The following is a 20,833-nucleotide window of genomic DNA, read 5'->3' as shown; positions in this document are numbered from 1 at the left end:
GTTTCACTCTGCATTGTGCAGTCTATGAGGAGAAACTGCCGAGATAGTGCACTGAATAATGGCGATGCTCGAAAACACGTTAGCTCTCGGATTAAAAATGCAAGGGATGTTTGAAAGCACAGTATTCATCTGTCAGTGTGCTGGATGTCACACATCAGCGCTCATCCATTAGCGTCTGTGAAGCTCTACAAACTTGACTTTAGCTGTGCCCATTAAAGGAGACTTTTGTTCTGTTAGTAAAGTCATTAATATTTAATGAAAAGATGTTGGACTAGATTCATGAAATAAAAGCACTTTAGTCACAGCTGTGGCTCAGATTGTTTCTGTGCAATTATGTGAGATGAAATTGTTCTTTTTGTACCAAGAAATAAATGTTTTAGTCAAGATTCAATTCATGCTGTTTGGGTGTAATTATGCTTCAAGAGATGTGACAGAATTTTACCACAGGAATCACGGCCCTGATGACCTAATCACAAGATAAACTTGTAAGACTGCAGAGAGAGGACGGACGCTGATATCCTGGTACTGTGACAGACACAATGTGCAGTGCAAGACCAGAGGCTGTAGACAGACTCACACCGACCAGCACATGCTTCTTTTAAATATTTTAGTCAAACACTTGTGCAGATACGTCACGGGGGATTCTGCTAAACAACTAAGATCAGTGATGTTGCCCCCCTGGCAGTGAGAGAAGGGTTACCAACAGATATCTCAACAATGTCATTTCATGTGGAGTCACGATAAAAGTCAAACTATAGTTGGCCTTAAAAGCAGCTACGACCTACTTACAGATGATACAAATATCACTTTTTTATTACTAATGCAACAGTTTATCAGTGGGGCTCATAGCCCATCCACGTTTGCAAGCCACATTGTAGCATCAGTGTTGTGCAGGCTGAATGTTCAATAATGTGATAAAGAGTTCAGTTTTTTTTTAAATAATAAAGAGTTCTTTGTTTTTCTGTCACCGCAGGAGGAAAGTGACAAAAAATGAATAAATGAATACAAAAACAAATAAATAATCAGCTAAACTTCCATTTAAAAAAGTAGCATCAGCTCAGAATTTCAGTCTTTGTTTCTCTGCTTACTATGAACTAGCCTATCTAAGCACATGCTGCTTACATGTGTTTGCCCAGCATCTGTAGTTGTGGTCAGAGGTTTGAATGCACTCGTTAGCATGAATTTCATGGTAATTTTGGGGCTTTTAATGATTTCTTTAAATTATCATTTTTCCACGGTGGAACGACTGTACAGCAACTTTCATGAGTTAAAGGAACAAAACAATAATTAAGTGCACAAGTTTGAGTTTATTTGGGATTTTTTCTGATCCACAAAACCTCAAATATACAAGTACACCCCACTGATAATATTTGGTTAAATGCATCTTAGCAAGGTTGACACAGGTTAATTTAATTTGAAAAAAAATTTATATATATATATATATCAAAATGTATAGATTCAAAGATTTGGCCATATGGGCGATTAGTTTAATTGGTAATCTCCTGTGTATGCCAGCTTTTAAATAAATATGTCCAGACCAGAGCTGCTGTGTCTACATATGTGATCTTTTAATGTTTTTGTCACCAATGTTTATGCGTAACTTTAGTTTTGCGTAACTGTGGTTTATTTCTTATTGTGTGCATGAGTTAGTCAGAATTAAACTATAAAAAATGACTGCATTAGTGCAAAAGCGTAACCAGGAAATAGTTTGAAACACTCAGAACTGAATCATCCCAGGACTCACCAGAGTTATGTGGGAGCTAAACTCTCACCGGGACCGCGTGAATAGTTGGAGAAATATTCGTATGTAAAGTCGGTTCACTGTTCAGCCCGGGGTTGTGTGGCACAGCGGGTCAGTGGGTCATCCGCTCGAAGCAGTGAGCGGACAGAAACCAACACCCCCCAGAGGCGACAGCAACAGGTTTGTCCTTTCGCAGCCTAACTGTGCCCTCCAGTGGACACGTCCGGTGGATATCGGAGACATTGGTCATCTGCGGTCAGAGTTCACTTCGACTCTTTCTGAGGACTAAAGCCACACGTCTTTGCTTCTTTATCGAGAAGCTCCCAGGAGTAAAATGTTGCTTGGACCTGACTTTGTCCAACAGCTGCTGCTTTTGCGTTTGTCCATCTGCCCTCGGCGCCTCTCCGTGAAGGAACAGCGGGGCAGTGCGCTTGGCTGAGCAGCGCTGGAGAAAGCGGGTCGTGGAGAAGAAGAAGAAGAAGCAGAGTTTCCAAAACGCAGAACCGGACGATCTGGGATTGATTCTAATCTGTCCAAGGTTTGTACCCACTATTGTTGCCTTTTCACATTGAAGATGACTTTTGAGTGACTTTTTTCCACCCTCAGTGAAGAACTTATATCGAGTTTGTGGCTGAAAGTTTTTCTCGCGCGTCTGTGGCGCAAACCTGTGACTCTAGAAGAACGATGTTACGTCTTAGTGAACCTCACTGGTTTAACTGCCAGTTTAAACTCGTGGGTGCTTCTCGGTGACTCGGTTTGCAGTTTCTGTGGATCTGGGGCGCGTTTCTCGTCCTTTTCCACTCACCGAGCACTTACACCGACGTGCCAACAGCTTTCTGCCTCATGTGGCCACACTGTAGCGTCCTGCCTGTACGTCTGATCTCACTCTGGTGTTTCAGCCTCATTATGTAAAGGTACTGATTTTACTATCATTCAAATGAGACTCCATGTAAACTTCCTCAGTCCGCCATCACTGTGAGCGAGGTTGTGTTCACTGGATTATTTCTCAGCTGGATAAAAGTGCACGACTTCATCCTTTGCTGGATGTACTCTCTCTCTCTCACTGTGTGTGTGTGTGTGTGTGTAGGTCACCTCCTCTCTCTCTCTTTGGTCTGGTCTGAGTGAAAGTGCAACAAGCACCTGCAGGGCCACATCACTGGCCCCAACCCTATTACTGCAGAATGGGCAACTTTTCCACCAAGGACAGCCACGGACCCACAGGTAGGTCATCCCTCAAACACACACACACACTTAATTTACTTTCTTTAAACCAGCTCTGGCGGAATCAGCTCCCTTGAACTTTCCATGCTGTGTCTGAAAGGTTTGGCAGTGCGCACAGATGGCTGAGTTGTGTTGGCCTCGTGTTTTGAATTGTGTTGAGAAATTTCCAGGAAATCGCAAACATCTGATTCATGAAGTACACGGAAGTCGGAAGCATGATACCAGAAAAGTGCACGTACTAGAATTCCCAAAAAGTGAAGGTGGATGAAGAGTAATCATGAAACTGAAGGCAGCAGAGAGAAGCAAGTGGAAAAGCTGTAGGTGTGTGAATGTGTGTGTGTGTCTGTGTGTGTGCTGAGTTGCAGCAGGAATCTTGGCAGCTCTCCTGTGTTGCTCAGTGAGTGGTCATTCTCCTCGCGTCCCCGTGTGATTCGTTCTGGCCCTGCCGGGCCAGCTGTGATGAATCGGCAGAATTCCCCAGCTCAGCACAAGGGCAGCGGATTAATCATAGGAAGTCTAATGCCATCTGACACACACACACACACACACACACATCCACTCTCATTCAGTCAACTTGCCACCCATGCACATGGTTGGACGAGCGCATTAAGGTCTGGAATGAAGAAATAAAGAGAAGGGTTGGCTTGAGAGTCCTATTAGACAGTCCTGTCATTCTTTCTCGGTGACTTGGCCGTGCAGCAGGTGGTGCATAACTTTGCAAATGTTCAAGTGCTGATCTTACATCACTAAAGAAAAAACGAAGGAACAAAAAAACATTCATTTTGTTCATAGTGAAGCTTTTGTCCAAACAAGAAAAATGAGCGGGGAAGAGAAGGAAACGCTGCCTACGGGTTCCCACAGCCTCTGGAGTTCTTAACGCTGGCGTGCTGTGACAGGCGGGGAATGCCAAAAAGTGGAACTCATCATGTGTCAAGTCTGAAAATGAATCGGTAACTGAGTGCTGCAAATACGTGGGAATTGTTTGTCCTGTGTCTGCATGTGTTCCTGAATCGGGAGCAGTGGTATGGATGAGCAGCGCTAGAGGAATGCTTGTATTACAGCATTCATCGTCAGGGGCACGGCCCGGGCATTGTGCTGGTCAGCGAAGGCCGTGTTGTTCCGTCAACTCGCTAGATGATGTTTTCAGCGTCAGCATGCCTGACTGCTGACGACTGACTGCTTTCTTACTTCGTTCTGTGTCCGCTTCAGTTGTTCAGTGTATTCCTTCAGTCTGTGTGACCGAGTCACAGATGGAGGCTGTTATTCTGTCACACATGTATGCGATGACTGCTCATGGTCAGAGTTTCAGATACGGAGGTCGTCGTATGTGCAAATACTCTCTAAGAGCTCTAAACTGCTGTAAACACCCATACTTGGACTTGCGTGATGTGAAGAGATCATGATGTGAGGACGTGTGCTCCACCCACCTGTTCTTCAAACCTTCTGTTCACAATCAGGAGCAAAGTGTCTTAAAGAAAGAGGAGTTAAAACTGCTTCTTTCAGATAGCGGGTGAGCTAAGCAGCTGCACCAAGGCTCAGTATAAGAAAAGTGGACTATTTTAAACAAAGTTATTTCAGTACGGTCCAAAAATAAAAGTCGGGCCTGGAAATGAGCACAAACTTTAAAGTCCTGCTCCACTCATGAAGTTAAAACCAGAGACCAGGATATGAAATTATTTCAAGAATTGTTTTTAAATTGATGTCTTGTGTGGAAAACGTCTGACAGAAATGATTATTCAGCTCAGTTTTTCCCCTTTTTCCCATATTTAGATGAAGTCTTCGAACACAATTTGCTTTTCTCATTTTCTCTCAAATCTGTTTTTTTAGGGGCTCAGGTGGACAGTTTTCACACTCCACCTACTACGCCACAGAACGATGGTGCTGTTTTCACAACCAGTGCTCCCCAGCTTCCGTCTTCCCCTACGATCTCAGTTTCGTCTCTACCTCCAGTACCGGCGACCACTGGCAAGAAATCGCAGCACGGCACGCCAACTACTCCCAGCGCTCGCAGTCCCCCTCCAGATTGGAAGCCTTGTCCGCCGGTCAGCGCAAACAGCTCCACGGTCAGCGCTGGAGTTAACCCAGTGAACAGCAAGCCAGCCGGTGCTGTGGCCGTGAGTGAGAAAGCTACTGTAGGGAGGAATGGTGGTCCTCCTACTTCTACACCCAGGATTCCTGTTACCCCAGAGAAGAGTGTGCCTGTCAGTCCTATAAAGAGCCCCTCGTCTCTTTCTAGTGCCTCGCCTGTGGTGGGCAGCTCTTTGGGGCAAAACTGGAGAGAAAGGGACAGTGGTCTGAGTCAGTCTCTGCCGCAGTGTCAGGAACCGAAGGATGGCCAAAGCGAGGAACTGGAGAAGTTGCTGGAGGAGTGTAAGCTAGCTCTGGGAATCCCTGCCAGTGAGGACGGGAGCACAAACACAGCAGGTGAGAGTGAAATCAGTCTTATTATTATAGTACTAGTATTTGAAATTTCAAAATATCCCCTCCCTAAATAAGCACTGCAATAACAACCCCAGCAGGCTTGTTGTTTGAGTGCTACAACTCTGCATTTCAATGTGGGCCAAACGTTTGTCTGTTTTAAGAAGGGCAAGTCAATTTCCTCGACATTTTTTGTGTTTTATATGCATGTGATGCTGCCTGACATTTCTGTGACCTTCCCTCAGAGATACTGAAGCATCTGCTGACAGAAGTGAAGAGTCTGAAGAGTACATTAGAGGTGAGATGAGCTTGAAAGTTTTCTCCTCAGACACCGACCGTGCACTTAACTCTTCCCCCCCAAAGAGACGTTATCCGGTCATTCTCTATAATCTAAAGTTTGCATATGAATGTGGCAACATTTTGGAGTGAGGAGCTTTGGTACTGGATGCCTTCTAGTCGTAATGACCAGGTTCCAGTCCCCGTGAAGGATGCGTTTGCCTAAACCCCAATAAATTGACTTTTTAAAATTCTTGTATGATGACAGGAAGTTTTTGCTTTGATATACACCGGCTAGATTGTAAGCTGTGACCGTAAACGTTTCATCTGGGGTCCCACTGCCAGTCTTGTGTTGTTTAAAGCCTCTTTTTTCATCAAACTTCATCCTGTAATTAGTCCTGTGTTTTATATACACGACGCACCTTTGTTGCAGCATAACTGAACGAGTAAAGTGCATGCATTTGTAAACAGGAAGTGATGTACAGGTCAGTGTAATATGACCTGTGAGCCGAGAGGTAACAATAACACATACTGTACCATCACAGCCCACACTTTGTTCCCCTTTAACAACAACAGAGTCTTCAAGTGGAGTCTGCTTCACCCCCTGGGGGCTGCAGCTGTGCTAATGAAGGTCTTCCTGTCCTTCCACAGGAGGAAAGTCGTTGAGATCATTTTCTGTCCAACAAGATAGTTTATCAAGGACGCTCGCCTTTGGTATCACAGGCAGCTGCACATGACTGTTGGTCCTTCTGATGAGACAACATGCGACTGTTGTCGGTGCTGTGTAAATAAAAATGAACTGAACTGAACTGAACTGGCTATGTTCGATATGGATAAAATCAAATTCTGCAGCACTTCTTTAGTTCATTTTCTCCTTCATTCTGCGATCTTAGGAGGACGGTGATATTCTTGAGTAATTTCCTGTCAGTTACTCGTTCCGATTCCTGACCCTCCCTTATGAGGATTGTAGCCAGAGGCTTCCAGCTTCCTCTAGATCTGCCACAGATTACGACAGCTGGACTATGACAGAACGGCGCCCCTCCCCGTCCCCATCGCCTTTTCTTCTCTTTCTTCTATCCTCCCCGTCCTCTCGTCTGCTCTTTTATTTTTCTCATGTATTTGAATTATTTTAATTGAACTGCGACTGACGCACGTCGTCCGTTTTTATCTTCCAGCTCGTCTATTCCGCGCCTCCTTGATGTCAGCTCTGCCTATTTAATATTCAAACTGTCCAAACACTCCTTTCTTTACTTTGTCTTTCTTCCACTTTCCCACATCCTTGTAAAAGACCTAGAAATATAAGCCTCGCACGGTCCAGCTGAAGCTCAGAGGGACTGTGGTATAACGCAGCGAGAGGGCTCAGTGTTATGGAAATCATGGCAATCCAAACCCGTGTTTACATGAGCCCTCTGTAGGACGATATAAGCTAGCCGGAGCTCAGCTTTATGAACCCTCCCTGCCTGCTCTGCAGTGCCGAGATCCTTTGTGTGGAGAGCCGGAGAAGGGGAGTGCAGGGCGGAGGAGGGGGTTCACATTCGGCTGTTTCCAAGACAAAACTTGTTTTGTTTTGTGCTGTGGTGAGGTAGAAGGGCTGCAGCTTGCAGTGACCCACTGGCCATGTTTTGTGCGCGTGCACACGAAACAAAAGACTTACAAACACATGCATCAAGAATTCTTCAGAGGCCTCCCCCCTCCCCTCAGCTCCCAGCCGGGCCTGTTGACCGCTCCACCCCGAGCACAAGACTGAAATGAGCGATGGCTCTCCCTCTCTCTCTCATCTCTTCCTTCCTCTGGATGCCTTCAGCCCCCCCTCTCCTCTATTCTGCATTCACCATCCATCTTTTCGTCTGACCCCACCTTGCTTAAGCCGTTTCCTCTTCAGATCTGACCCCATTTTTGACCCCTTTTTTTCTTGTAATTTAAGTAGCTGTTATTTTTCCAGTCACACTCAGACAGATAAGCCTCCCTGATGTGCTTTCTTCATCTGTCCTCAGCACTGCTTTTCCTAATGCTCCTTATCTGTCTCTGTCTACCCGGCAGCAATAATGTATTTTCCATTTCTTTGTAGTTAAACTGAATTCTAAAGAAAGCCACATGATTGCCCATTGTGCAATGAACTGCTAAGGATGTTATCAAATGTACCATCTGTTTGTGCTTATGAGCATGACAAGCTTTCAGTTTTCTTAACCAGCAAAAATGAAAATACTCCAATCGTGGCTGTGTTGTGGGGGTGGATGGTCAGATTTGTGTTCCCTGCTGGAGTCGATCTCAAAGCATTTGGAATCAGTTCCAGGTGAGCGCTGGCCGAGATTTCCTGAAATGATCTCCAGGTTCTCTCTGTTCTCTTTGCTCCTTGACAGTCTGCTGCAGTGAAACAGGCCGTGCATTTGGACGCCACGGATCACATGTAGACTGATGGAAGGATGAGAGAAGGGTTCCTGACTCCATTGGGAAGCTTTTCTGAAATATGCAACTCTCTTGTTAGCTTATGGTTAAGTTATGTTTGAGCATCATTTGCAGAGTTTTTTGGCCATTTTGCACTGCACATCTGGGAGGCAAATGTGTCTTAATAAATATATTTGAATTCACACCACAGCTTGGAGAGAGCAGTAATCACTGAGTTGGGATGATTCCCCAAGTTAGAGTGGGCGTGGAGGTGAAGTAGGGACACATAGTAGTAAACACAGCACAAATCTTCAAGTGTGCTGAACTCTTTCCAGGAATTGTCAGGAACGCAGATTTGCATCTAGAGTATAGACATGTGTATGTATGCCTGTACTACATCTGGTCCTGCAGCGGGGCATGAGGCCGGGTCCTGGGGTCCTGACAGTCCACACCCTTATCTCAGTGTTAACTGAGGAGCACCCCTTCCTGTTTCCTTAAACAGACACGCTCCAGTTGGTGTCCACATCTAGATAACAAAGACTCTGCAAAGACAAGATTCTTTAAGTCCACGCGGGTGTTTTTAATAATCCTAAATATAGACTCGGAGAACTCCAAACAGGATTCACTATCCTGCTGATTTCCAAGGAGAGTGTGCTTCGGCTTAACCTGAGTATATGGCTACGTGTTGGAGAATGAAACGGTGTGGTTTGATGTTGATGTGAAAGAACAGGGGAGGTGTGTGTCTGTGGGAGAGAGGAAAGCAACGTGATATGCATGTGTGCGCGCATGCATCCAGAGTAATCAGGTCCAGCTGTGGTCTTGAGTCAGTGGTCAGATGAGGGAACGGCTTGGCTCAGACTCGCCTCCTCCTCCACATCTTCATCCATTCTTCATCTAATTACCACCCTTCCCAATCCCTCCACTCCTCCACACTCTCGCAGTTCCCCAGCTTACATTTCTCCACAGTCTGTGAACTCCCTTTCCTTAAATCTGTGTGTGATTCCAACAACTTCTATTGTCCTCCCTGTCTTCTCTGACGTTTTTCCACATCCCTCTGTTTTTCTTTTATGATGTTGGTCGCTTAACATTTTTTAATAGTCTGGTATCGTTTACCTCTTGGCTTCATTGGCTCTGAGTGCCTGTTTTGATGTCTGGGGGTAGTGTTTGTGCATGTCTGCTGCTGCAGGACTATAAGAATGAAAGCTTGAAGCGTTTTTTTACATCACGAAGATATGAAACTGAATCCGAGTTGGGATTTGGTTTTCCCATGTCCAAAAAAACTGTTTTTGGATCACAGCCACACCGATGGTGTCGCAGAAGGCAGTTTCACAATGTAATCTTTGGTCCGGCTCCCAAAACGTTGCTTACATTTGCTTTGTTTTTCTGTTTGTGTCGGAGCTTGTTCGGCTTCGAGTCGTTTTTTTTCCCTCCAAGAATGATTTTTAAAAACGAGCAGACCACTTTTTGTTCTCATGATCGAGTTTTGCCTCATTTGAGTTGGCTTGCCAGCTCCACTCCCCCCCTCGGCTTGCTGAGGCCTGCTGCTCGCTTCAGCTCAACTTGTCGTCTAATGAGGGCGAAATGGATATTTGATAGTTTATTTGATTGCAGTCATTCTCTGCGGAAAGCTGAGCTGTTTCTTTTTGTCTGTCTGATTAACTTAAAGCCAACTTTAATCATCTGGATTCTTTATGGCATTATTGTGAAAATAATTTTGATTGCGTGGATTGTCCGTTACATTTTTATTATATTTCTCTCAGTCCTGATCAAAGGTTTAAGGCCACTTGAAAGATGGCAAAAAAACCATATTTTGCATGGTTGGATCTTAACGAGGTTCCAAGTCAAGCTTCAACATACAACAAGAAGAAAGAGTGAGACAAAACATTTTGTTGAGCATGTAATTTATTGAAACTAAAACAGGCTGTTTTACAGCTGCTCAAAGGTTTAGGGCTACATGCCTTTAAAGGGCCAAATCTGTGCAAAAATGTAGATTTATTGTCATTTTCTGTCATGACATTCTGATGGCAAAGGCAAAAAATCTTTCCCTTAAGCTCCCCCCTGTGGTTTGAACTTTTGATCGGGACTGTATGACAGATTATTTACAAAATTTATAGTCAGCTTCTGCTGCACTTGTGTTCAGCTTACCAGTCAGCTGTGCTAGCGTATGCCCACACAGAACATGGGTGCTGTTTCTTAAATTAGTTGGACAAACTGAGATTTTCCTGCTAATAAAGTATCCTCTGTTTGCTTTCCAGTCAGAGCGTGGCGAATGGCTGCAGTTCCAGGGTGACCTGCAGGTGGCGGTGGCGGTGGCAGATCGGCTGAGAGCTGAGGCAGAAGAGGAGTTGACGGCGATCCGAACAGCCCACAAAGACATTGAGAGGGAGCTGTCTGCTGCCCAGCAGAGACAGAAAGAGGCTGATGTGCAGCTGGTTACTCTGAGGGAAGAGTTGAAGGAGAGCAGGCAAAAACTGGCTAATCTCACCAAGGTCCAGGGCAAAAGTGAAGCCCAGGAACCTTGTCATGAACCTGAGAAGCCAAATGGAGAATCTAACAAGTCGGAGAGCAAGGAAGAAAGCCACAGAGGCAGGGAGAGGGCGGTGTACAGGTTAGGAAGAGAAGTGCTGGAAAGTAAGAATCAGAACGAGGTGGTGAAGAATGTCGCTGACGAAGAGGCGAAAACAGACTGTAAAGATGTGACTAAGCGCTACCTGAGAAATGTGACCAATGAGGACAGGAACAGAGAGGGGGTGCGATCCAGTGAAACACGCAGGATGGTGACTACAGAGAGGTCAAGGTGAGAAAACGGTTCGAGCCTAAGCGTACGTCTGTGGAACTGGACAGAGATTTGAAAACAAACCTTCTCTGCTCCACATCATCTCTGCTAACAATCACCAAACTTGGTCAGGACTGCGGCTGTGCTTTCTCTATAACGTACTGCATTAAGTCGACCACTTGAAAAGAATTTAAACAGTCCAATTTACAAGTGGAGCGTGAAGCAGCTGTGTGAGGAGAGTTGATTTGGTTTGTTTTATCCATTCTTTGCTGCAGAAGCTTGTCCAGATTACCCAGCTCCTCAGAATCCAAGACCATGCTGAACGGAGCCTCCCAGCCCAGTTCTGCTGCAACAGCTGCTGCTGCAAACAAGGTGAGACTCATACACAGGAAGTGGCTTCATTAGGGTCTGCTTGTTAATGAAGACATGCATACTGTATGCACACACAGCTATACCTAATTAGATACTTTTTTTTTCTTTAAAAGAACTTGTTGCAATTAAGAGGTCGAAATCTGGACTGGCAGGACGGCAGGTCAAGTAGTGACGCAGGTGAGCCCACCCACGCCTCATACTACTAAGGAACTATGTTTTTAACCATAGTCTCCATGTAGACGATGGGATTAAACCTCATTTTGTTAATTCATTCATAATTTTTAGAGCCAAAAGTGACCATATTGTAAATTTGTAAATTTGAGCGTCTTAGAGATCTGAGAGCGAGCCTGAAGTAGTGACTAGTTGTATTGGTTGTCGAGGTTTGGTTTGGGAAAATAAAGGCGGCGCTGATGTGCTGCATAGTGTTGTGGTACAAACTAATGACATGAAAGTACAGCCCTGTTGTTGTTTCTTTTCAGCTGATATCTCTTCCACACAATATATTTATGTGTAAGTCATAGCTGTTCTTTCTTCATATTCTAATTATGGCGTTAGGTCGTTTTAAATTACTTTTAAATACACACATTTACAAAAAGAGCCTTTAACCGTGTAGATGTTTGTGTTAAGTTAAAATGTGTTGTGCTGTGACTAAGCCTTCCTGCACTGGATGCTCATAGCTTGCTGGTGTGTAACGCAGGGTTGTTTCTTGTCTGCAGGAAAATGCGAGGAGTCTTTAAACAAGTACAATTCAGCCCTCACCGAGTTGCCGCCCACCAAGTGAGTCCACAGCGACGCTCTGTGAACAGTCACATCCTTTATAAATCGAACGACTTGTTTGGACTGAAGCAAAATAGATCGTGAAGCTTAAGTAGAGGAAACACTTCTCGTGCGACGTTCAGTTTGCTCTACTGTAACTGACTCGAGCGTGCGTGCACGTTTTCAGGTCTCAGGATGGATTCAACCTGCTGCTGCGTCGCCATGGAGGCTCAAAGAGAAACTCGCTGCTCCGCTGGTGTCAGAGTCGAACCCAAGGCTACAAGGTGACCCTCAAGATGCTTTTATATGTAGTTCAGTTTACAGGTGTGTGTGTGTGTGTGTGTGGGTTCTTGGTCATAATCTCTAAATCTCCACCAAGTATTCCAAACTCTGATAACAGTCCTTTTTTAAACATTCAAGAAACCTGGAAGGCTGCACCTGTGCTCCCACTCCACAAAGACAAGGACCCGAGTGATTTAAATTATTACTGCCCGTCTCAAATTGTCCTCCCCTTGCTAAAATATTAGAGCTCCAGCTGACAATGGTTCTGGAATCAACTTTTACCCTCAGGATTAAATCATGTGACAGATCAACAGCTCCATTGAGTGTTTCCAGTAATATAACTGAAACTCTCGGTAACCATTAGTATTGAACCTGTCAAAAGCATCTGATCTTTTCATTTTAGTAGAAAAAGTGTTTTTAGATTTTAGATTATCTTTCTGGTAGAACTACAGAGGTGTCACGTAACCTCTGCTCGCTGTTTGCAGAGGTGTTCCACAGGGGTCCATCCTTGGGCCCTTTGAATTCACTCTGTATACAAACAATATTATATCTGCCCCTCATAAAAAGTTTTGTATACATTCACTAGTCAAAAGATCATTGTAATAATTCATAATTTGTGCACACTTAAATATGGTGATATTATTGATATGCATCTTTCTTCATCTGCCTTGAAGCCTCTTGATTCTGTGATTATGTGAAAAGTGAATGGCTCGCCTTAGGTGAGAGACGAGAGCTGAACTGTATGTTTATCTACAGCTTACTAACTTCTGACTACAGTTAAATACATGTTTACAGTATCAGGTCACATGCATGTTAACATTAGCTGGCCCTTTTATTCACACTGAACTTGAAAAACTAATTTAAGTAAGGGATGAGCTGCCAAAACCTATGAGACTACCCTCTCTGGTTTCATTCAGACATTTTCAAAAGGTTGTACTTGGACGTGCTTTTCTTATAATAATCAGTGAACACGTGTAATGTGTTTGAGCTTTTGCACATTTGTCTATAGACCTGTTTAAATGAAGGACTTAATAACAGTGGTAGTCTAACAGGTTTTAACACTGAAGTAATGAACATAATAGATTTTTGTATCCTCTCCTCTTCATGCAGAACATTGACATCACCAACTTCAGCAGCAGCTGGGCCGACGGCCTGGCGTTCTGTGCCGTCTACCACACCTACCTCCCCTCACATATCCCTTACAGCACCCTCGGCCCCGAGAACAAGGTAGTGCCGGTTTCTGTGTGACTGATGGGACGAAGCTACTCGTTTGTGTTAAACTTATCGATTTTACTTCCTTCGTTGTAGAAAGAGAATCTCAGTCTAGCGTTCAAAACAGGAGAGAGCGTTGGGATTGTGCAGTCTCTGGTAAGACTTTGTGTTTTAACCAATTTCCCATTTTACACACACACGAAACAGATTTTTGTTTGTTGTGCTCATAAATGTGTCTCTTTAACAGACAGTGGAGGAGATGCTGAGGGCGGGCGGTCCTGACTGGCAGCGGGTTCTGAGCTACGTGGAGAGCATGTACCGCCACTTTGAGATGTAACTGTTGGAGGTACTGTCAAACGGCCCCGCCGCAGACGACACTTCAGAAACGCTGTCAAAGAAGCATAGTTCATCATAATTGTTCCCTGAATACTACTTTTGCTGGGTGGTTAAAAGCGGATGACTTTCAAAGCTACAGATTGTAACTGAAATAGACTCAGAAACAGCTGTCACAAAAGCCTGTAACCAAAGGATGTAAGCACAGATGGGTGTGAGCTGCGTGCACTCGTTTCTGTTCAGACAATAAAACGGACATGCAAAAGTCACATTTTAGCTTTTAAAGTGGATATTATCGTGACCGCCTTGTGGAAATTTCGGTTATGTGGAACCTTTTTAGCATCTTTCTATTAAAGTGTGTACACGAGTTGCTGTAAATGTCTCCACACTGGTACTTTACAGTCAGAAAGTACTGTATTAGGTCTTCCATGAAATCTATAATCTTTGGCTTTTATATGTGATGCTTTGCAAAGATTCCACATGTGTTTGGACATTTGAGCACTGTGTAAATACGCACTTTTGTCAGCACTTTGTTGATGTCAGAATGTAATGTGCAGTAGTTTTGTAAAGGCTGTGTGGGCATTCAGCTGCAAGGCCTCAGTCCAGGCAGAAACGTGTCTGATGATTTAGCTTGGATAAAGTTTCAGTTTTTCAGTAAAAGTTGGCGTTTCCTCACATAAAACACATGTAATCAAAATTTCAAAGCGCTTCCGTGATGCTAACGAGAGAGCCGGTGCTGTTAAGTTGCTCAGGGATGTGTGTTAAAGAAGCGACACAGCTAAAGCAAATACAAGCCTCCACAAGACTGCACATCCGGTATCAACATCATCTCGCATCACACCTGCATCCTCGCTGATGCGCATCTGGTATTTTTTCGACATGTTGGAAACTGTTGACAAAGTTGTACGTGCCAAAATGAATCAAGTGCTCCTTACATTGTAAGATATGTTTGTATTTAACTAGTGTGAAGAATTATACCAAAGAAATAAACAGTTTATTTGGATGAAGTGGCGCCGTGAGTCTTGTTTACTAACCCCACTGTTAGGATTGAAAAGAACAGACACGAAAATCCATTTATGGGCTTTTGGCTCAACATTCTCATCTCTTCTGTTTTGAACTGGGAGGAGCTCATGTTTGAAATTGGCTTAACCTTGGCTTTACTGCCACCTGCTGGTGAATATAAGGTTATGCATGCTTCTGTTTGCCTGCATCATGCTGCTATTCCTCAGTAAAAAAATTTTAATTGCCACTTAGTGGCTACAGCACGGTCAGTGTTGCACCCATCATGTCAACTCATAATCACCGCGATGCTATTTTTACCTCGTTTTCTTTGTCCAACCTGTATTTATGTCTATAAACTTCTAAACAAGCAATTATAAAGACAAAACTCAATGTTTGAAAGCGCCTGAGATCAGCGGAGAGGGAGGGTTTCAGACAACTGTCGGATCAGTCTCATCACTTCCTCCAGAGACGCAACACCCACTGCCAGCCTGTCGTCCTTTGTTGTCACGAGATAATTAAAATGTCAAGCCTGTTTATTACATAGCTGAATTGTGCTAATATGGCTTTGTATTCAATTAGTAGGCCACAGAGTCCTGTAATGTAGCAAAATATTTCCTAAAACAATAGAGATTTGATTGGTGGTCTCCGTTTTCAAATAATATGGTCGTTTTGTGTCTAATACACATGCAGTTTTCTGTTCCTTGTGACATTTAAGATGATCTCTCCTTGTTATGGATACAATAACACCTCGGTGTGTCTCTCCGGGCTTTGGAAGTGGATTGGAATTGTCTCCACGGACAAATGATGCTGGTCTCTCCCCAGGCAAAGGTGTCGAGTGTGTGCACACCCTCCTGCTATGCTTTGTGTGCTGCGTGTGATATGCTTCCTAATCTTCCTATGCGTGTGAGAGGAGCCCCCTGGGGCCCTGGCAGGAGGACAGGAGGAGGAGCTTGGTCACTCAGGTACAGGTAAAGTGACGCGTTTGCTGTCAGTTTGGGGTCAGAAGCAAACATTCGAAGCGTGACTGTGAACATGAACGCGATCTGGACCCTAGCTGTTTGTTTCAAAGTTGTGAGTTTTGCCGTTTCTGGTCGGACGCAGAATTCATCCAGGTAAGTGGTGGAATTTGGTATGAAGGGAGTCGCATTCGTTTCCTGAACGAGAACGCCTGCATTCGTGAATGAATTGATGGCGCACAACCACCTCCGTTCGTCAGTAACGCACCTTTCTTTCGTCTGTGCCAGTGCTACGTTGTATCTGGTCTCAGGTCCAGAGGTGGTGCACGCTGGCACGCCGACTCCTCTGGCCGTCACCGTGTTCGGAGACTTCCCGGGCACGGTGACAGCTGAATTGGGACGTGGAAGCACCAAAGTATCGCTGACCGAAGACTTCCAAGAAGGTGATGTGCAGTCACAAGCCGATTCGAGCTTGAATTAGTTTCTTTTAACTTTCGGGAGGGTTAAAAGGTCATTCTGTTTTAAAGGTTTGACGAGTGTTCTCACGCTTCCTCCTGTAAGTATAGTTTTTATTTCTTCTCACGGCAGTAGAGGGGGAAAAAAAAGTCTGACTGGGATCACAGTGTTAACACTTATGTCATCGCTCCAGATTCCTGACTCCTTAACCCAGAATTCCCTCTTAAACCTGACGGTGCGGGGCTACAAAGGAAACAGTGTCATTTTCACCAACACCACCACCCTAACCTTCAGTCCCAGGAATGTGTCCACCTTTATCCAAACTGACAGATCCCGCTACCATCCAGGGGACGCAGTCAAAGTCAGAGCCGTGTGTGTTCAGCTGGATAACCATCCATACAAGGGCAGAGTGGATCTCTCTGTACGGGTGCGTCTCTATTGTCTGTGTGAAAGAACAAAGCCACAGGAACTCTGTTCTTTTTTCATTGCTCACTGGGACCTTGACTGATATTCCTTTCTTACATGCAGGATCCCAGTGGGAATATCGTTGACAGGTGGGAGTCCACGCCCAATCTGGGAATCGTGTTGCGAGAATTCCCTTTGTCCCAGACGGCTGCTCTTGGACGCTGGGTGATCGCAGCTACTGTGAATGTAGGGTTGTTGTTTTCCCCTCTGCACGCTGTGATGGAATAAGAAGGAATATCTTCTCATCCGAGCTTCCCTCTTCTTACATGCAGGGTGTGACTGACGAGAAGCAGTTTGTTGTGGAGCTTCATGGTAACGTGCATATCGATTTATTCCAAAATAACGGTGATGGTTTATGTTCGATCGGTCAGTTTGAGGATAGACGGCACTGGTTGACCTGAACAACATCAGTGGTTCAGAGTGAATCATTCTGACAACAGCTGGATGGATTCCTATTACATTTAATGCCTAGGATTTATCCAAATCCTTTTGCGATGCCTTGACTTTCCCTCTAAAACGGGAATGTCAAACTCATTTTGCATTGTGAGCCACAAACAGCCCCTGAAGTGGGTCGGACCAGTGAAACTCCCCTTTCTGTCGGTGTAAATAAGTTTGACTGCACATTTGATCCCTGAAATATTTTGATATAGGAAAAAAAGACATGCAGTTTCAACTACATGCTGCTGTAGTAAATGAAGGAAATCTGTCAGCCTGATTCTTTGGGCTTAAATTGATTCCCTCTTTCATATTTTCCATCCTGTCGGGTCAACTGTAGTCTTCGACGGGCCGATTCTGGCCCCCAGGCTTTAAATTTGACACCCCTGCTGTAGAATCGCCACGTACTTCAGCTCTACATTTTCTAAATGACTTAAAGTCACAGTTCCCAAATGGCAACGTCTGTTCCCTTTGGCGATCTTCCTGTCACACCACTCGCTGACATTTTTGTTTTGACGGATCTTCTAATCTTCTTGTTGAGTCTCAGGTCAGCTTGTAATTTTCCCAGCGTCCACTTCTGCAGTGCTTTGTTCTTGGTATCGAAACTAGGATTAAACTGAGATCTACCAAAATGACCATCCTGTCTCACAGAGCGCCCACACTTTGACGTTCTGATCAAGACGCCGTCACACATCCTTGCTGGAGATGACGTCTCAGGATCAGTGAGAGCACTGTGAGCTCATCTGGATCATTTCAGCCAATATCATATTTTCATACATATAAGTGAAGCAAGTGAAGCAGCATTAGTGTGTTTTTCCATTTAGGTACCCTGGTGGACGACCCTTAGGTGGAACATTAGTTGTTTCTCTGGAGTCTGCTATGAGCAACACGACCTCTGCTATGCAAACTAAAGAGGTGAAGCTCTCCATGTCTCCGTTTCTTCAGTTTTTCATATCTTTAATCATAAACTGAAACAGCAATAGAAACTATAAGAGACACTATCTGTCATTTTTAACCTTCGCTTTCAGTTCTATGGATCAACACAGTTTTTCTTCAGCAATGATCAACTCCAGGCTCTGCATACTTCATCAGTTAGCAGTGACGGTCGTCCCACTGTGCACGTTACTGTCTCTGTTAACGACAGCACCACAGGTATGACGCATTTTAATAAACCAGCGTTGCTGCAAGTATAACTTTAACTTCACCAAACAACATAATGTTCTTTGTTAAGGGTTTAAAGTGAACAAAACCGTGAAAGTCCACCTGAGGCAGAATGTATTCCAGCTCACATTCCACGATTTTCCACCCACGCTAAAGCCGTCGTTACACTTCTCTACAAACGTGAGTTATTATTATTATCATAACTCACATGTCAGAGCCTTTTGGACACAGTATTAGTGCCTCCTCTGTTTCACAGCTCAGGATCTCAAGATACGACAGGAAGCCGCTCAGCTCAGTGGATCTAAAGCACTCTGCTGTGGTTCAAATCAATCAGATAACGTCTGTGAAAAACGCAGAACCCACAGCTCTGATACTTCCTGTGTCTGAGGACGGGGACGTCCGCATCAGGTTTAAATTACAGGCTCAAGTTGTGACGCTCTTTATTCAGGTCAGTAATGTAATTCTCCAACACGCAAAGGTGGACTTGCAGAACAATCACAGTTCTGTACTTTTGTTGCTTGTAAGAGTTTCAGTAGCGTAAAAGATGACATTAAATTTAAGAGAAAGGACTTAAATTAAAAACGCGACCTCTGATGTGTTATGTTTTCAGAAGAACAAAGAAAGATGGAGAACATCAGTTCATAAGTGCACGTTTTCTTTATCTTACTGCTATAAATACTGATTTTTAGGCCAGATTTCAGTCCAGTGAGGAGACTCTGAAGATTTCCAACAACTTCTCCTCTCCGAGCGACTCGTATGTTCAGATCGCCCCCGGCAACACATCTGCACAGGTATTATATACAAAGTTAATATTTTTAATATATCACAGCTGCATGTATCCAAAATGTAACTATATTTATTTAATTTCCAGATTGGCTTGCCTCTGCAGATAAATGTAGAGAGCACCTTTAACCTGACCAAGCTTCACTTTGTGGTATGTTTGGTTAAATACACAGTGTGTGCATTTGATTTTCTGCGTCTTTTCTGCATTAAGGACAAAATGCAACATATTGTAAAGTAAAATTAATCTTATGAATTGCAAGAAAATCTTACAGTGGCCAGCACATAAGTGTCTAAGCTTCTAACTGTAAATCATTTCTGTGGCTTTGTTGTGTTACACACAATTACTCATTAATGCAGAGTACTATGTGTGTGTTTAAACACTGTTACCGGAAGTTGTGCACCTGTCCGTGACACTTCTTCAACCCAACAATGATTTAGTAATGTATGTATTTTGTAGGTGAGCTCTAAAGGCCAGGTGGTAGCTGCTGGGACCCAAAACTCCTCGTCCTTCTCTCTGACCCCAGCGCTGTCCTGGGCCCCTGCGGCCTGTGTCACCGTTTACTGCATCCTGTCTGACGGCGAGATCATCAGCGACGCAGCACAAATATCCATCAGTCGAGACAGCTATGTACAGGATCTCGTTTTATTATATTGCTCTAATGAATTCCCAACAGTAATCCTCTTCATCCTGTGCCATACTCTGTGTGCGTGCTCCCCTCAGGTGTCATTAAAGTGGAGCAGTGAAAGCGCCCAGTCAGGTGAGCAGGTATCGCTGACTGTGACCGGTCTTGAATTCAGGTCTCAGCTGGCAGTCACGGTAACGGGGACACACGATGACGCCCTGCAGCCCGATCTGAACTTTAAAGAGGAAGGGGTATGACCGCCGTAACCATGCTTCCTTCTGTATAAATGCTGATTATGTCTGCAGACAAAAGCTTAAAATTCATCTGTGAAACATGAGCTCCTGCGAACCTTCGTCAGAAAGTCACCTGTTTTAGATACCGCAGGATTTCCTTCATATTGTTCTCCCAGTCACCCCAGTCACCTCAGTCCCCCGGCACACTGTTCCCAGTTAGATACTGCACGGAAATTGAAAAAGTGATCACTAAACCGGCTCGTCCAGATGTAACATATCTGTCTGCTTTGTTAGGAGGTGACTCCTGTTTCTAAGAGCTGGTAACCTCAGTGCTCTGGATTCAGGACCTGAGGCTTAAGGATCGCTGCAATAGAGGAAACCAAGTGTCACCTTTTCTCACCTCCAAAGCTCTGACAGTCTGTAGAGTGTGTGTGTGAGAGAGAGTGTAGGTGTGAGTGTGTGTGTGTGGTAGAATAGATCATTTAAAAACTGCGATCGCCTCAGATTCCTATAAAGACGCTTAGACTTTATGTCACACCTGACTTCTAACTCATGTGGTGATCTGACAACGATCCATTTAAAAACTTTCTCGCCCAAACAGATTCACTGTTACCTATTTTTCCTCTTCCTGTCCCACCACAGGACTGTGATCTTCAGATTCTGACCAATACGAGATTATACAGGAAAAACCAGCCTGGACTTAAAAATGGTAAAACGGCTGGTTTTTTTGTAGTTACGATACTGACTTGACTTTGTATTTATAGCACTGAAGATGCAATCTCATGGCTTTCAGAAGGACATGCCCCAGAGGTGCACAAGGACTGGCACCATTGGATGGATGGTGCTGAAGCTTTGCTGTGGTTGAACACTAACGTTAGGTAAGGGCTGAGAGGGGAAGGTGATTCATCTGATCCACTACAGGGAGTGCAGAATTATTAGGCAAATGA

At 44.3% G+C, this 20,833-nt stretch overlaps 2 protein-coding genes across 3 annotated transcripts; both read left to right on the top strand.

The window, feature by feature from the left end:
• Positions 1-1,542: 1,542 nt before the first annotated feature.
• LOC102193010 (cytospin-A) lies at positions 1,543-14,779 on the top strand. 2 transcript variants are annotated; one of them, XM_005738999.2, is made up of 12 exons: positions 1,543-2,279; positions 2,829-2,962; positions 4,790-5,386; positions 5,626-5,678; positions 10,297-10,838; positions 11,093-11,189; positions 11,303-11,366; positions 11,906-11,966; positions 12,133-12,229; positions 13,338-13,454; positions 13,536-13,595; positions 13,687-14,779. In XM_005738999.2, the coding sequence occupies exons 2-12, from the start codon at positions 2,923-2,925 to the stop codon at positions 13,774-13,776; spliced, it is 1,818 nt and encodes a 605-aa protein (XP_005739056.1). In that variant the 5' UTR covers positions 1,543-2,279; positions 2,829-2,922; the 3' UTR covers positions 13,777-14,779. The 2 variants fall into 2 exon arrangements, with proteins under 2 accessions (XP_005739056.1, XP_005739057.1); XM_005739000.1 differs by lacking the exon at positions 1,543-2,279 and adding an exon at positions 2,286-2,655.
• Positions 14,780-18,638: 3,859 nt separating this feature from the next.
• On the top strand, positions 18,639-20,751 carry LOC102204019 (CD109 antigen-like; the record flags this gene model as incomplete). The annotated part of the gene is made up of 7 exons (XM_005739037.1): positions 18,639-18,695; positions 18,937-19,038; positions 19,119-19,181; positions 19,488-19,658; positions 19,752-19,904; positions 20,529-20,595; positions 20,651-20,751. Coding segments are annotated over 7 exons (714 nt in total), but the record flags the coding sequence as incomplete, so codon positions are not given.
• Positions 20,752-20,833: the final 82 nt, after the last annotated feature.

The sequence above is a fragment of the Pundamilia nyererei genome, unplaced genomic scaffold (genome assembly GCF_000239375.1).
Source record: "Pundamilia nyererei isolate P.nyererei 1_Seehausen unplaced genomic scaffold, PunNye1.0 scaffold00088, whole genome shotgun sequence".
Taxonomy (NCBI): Eukaryota; Metazoa; Chordata; class Actinopteri; order Cichliformes; family Cichlidae; genus Pundamilia; species Pundamilia nyererei.
The sequence above is the reverse complement of the archived record's forward strand: the minus strand, read 5'-3'. Positions and strand labels throughout refer to the sequence as shown.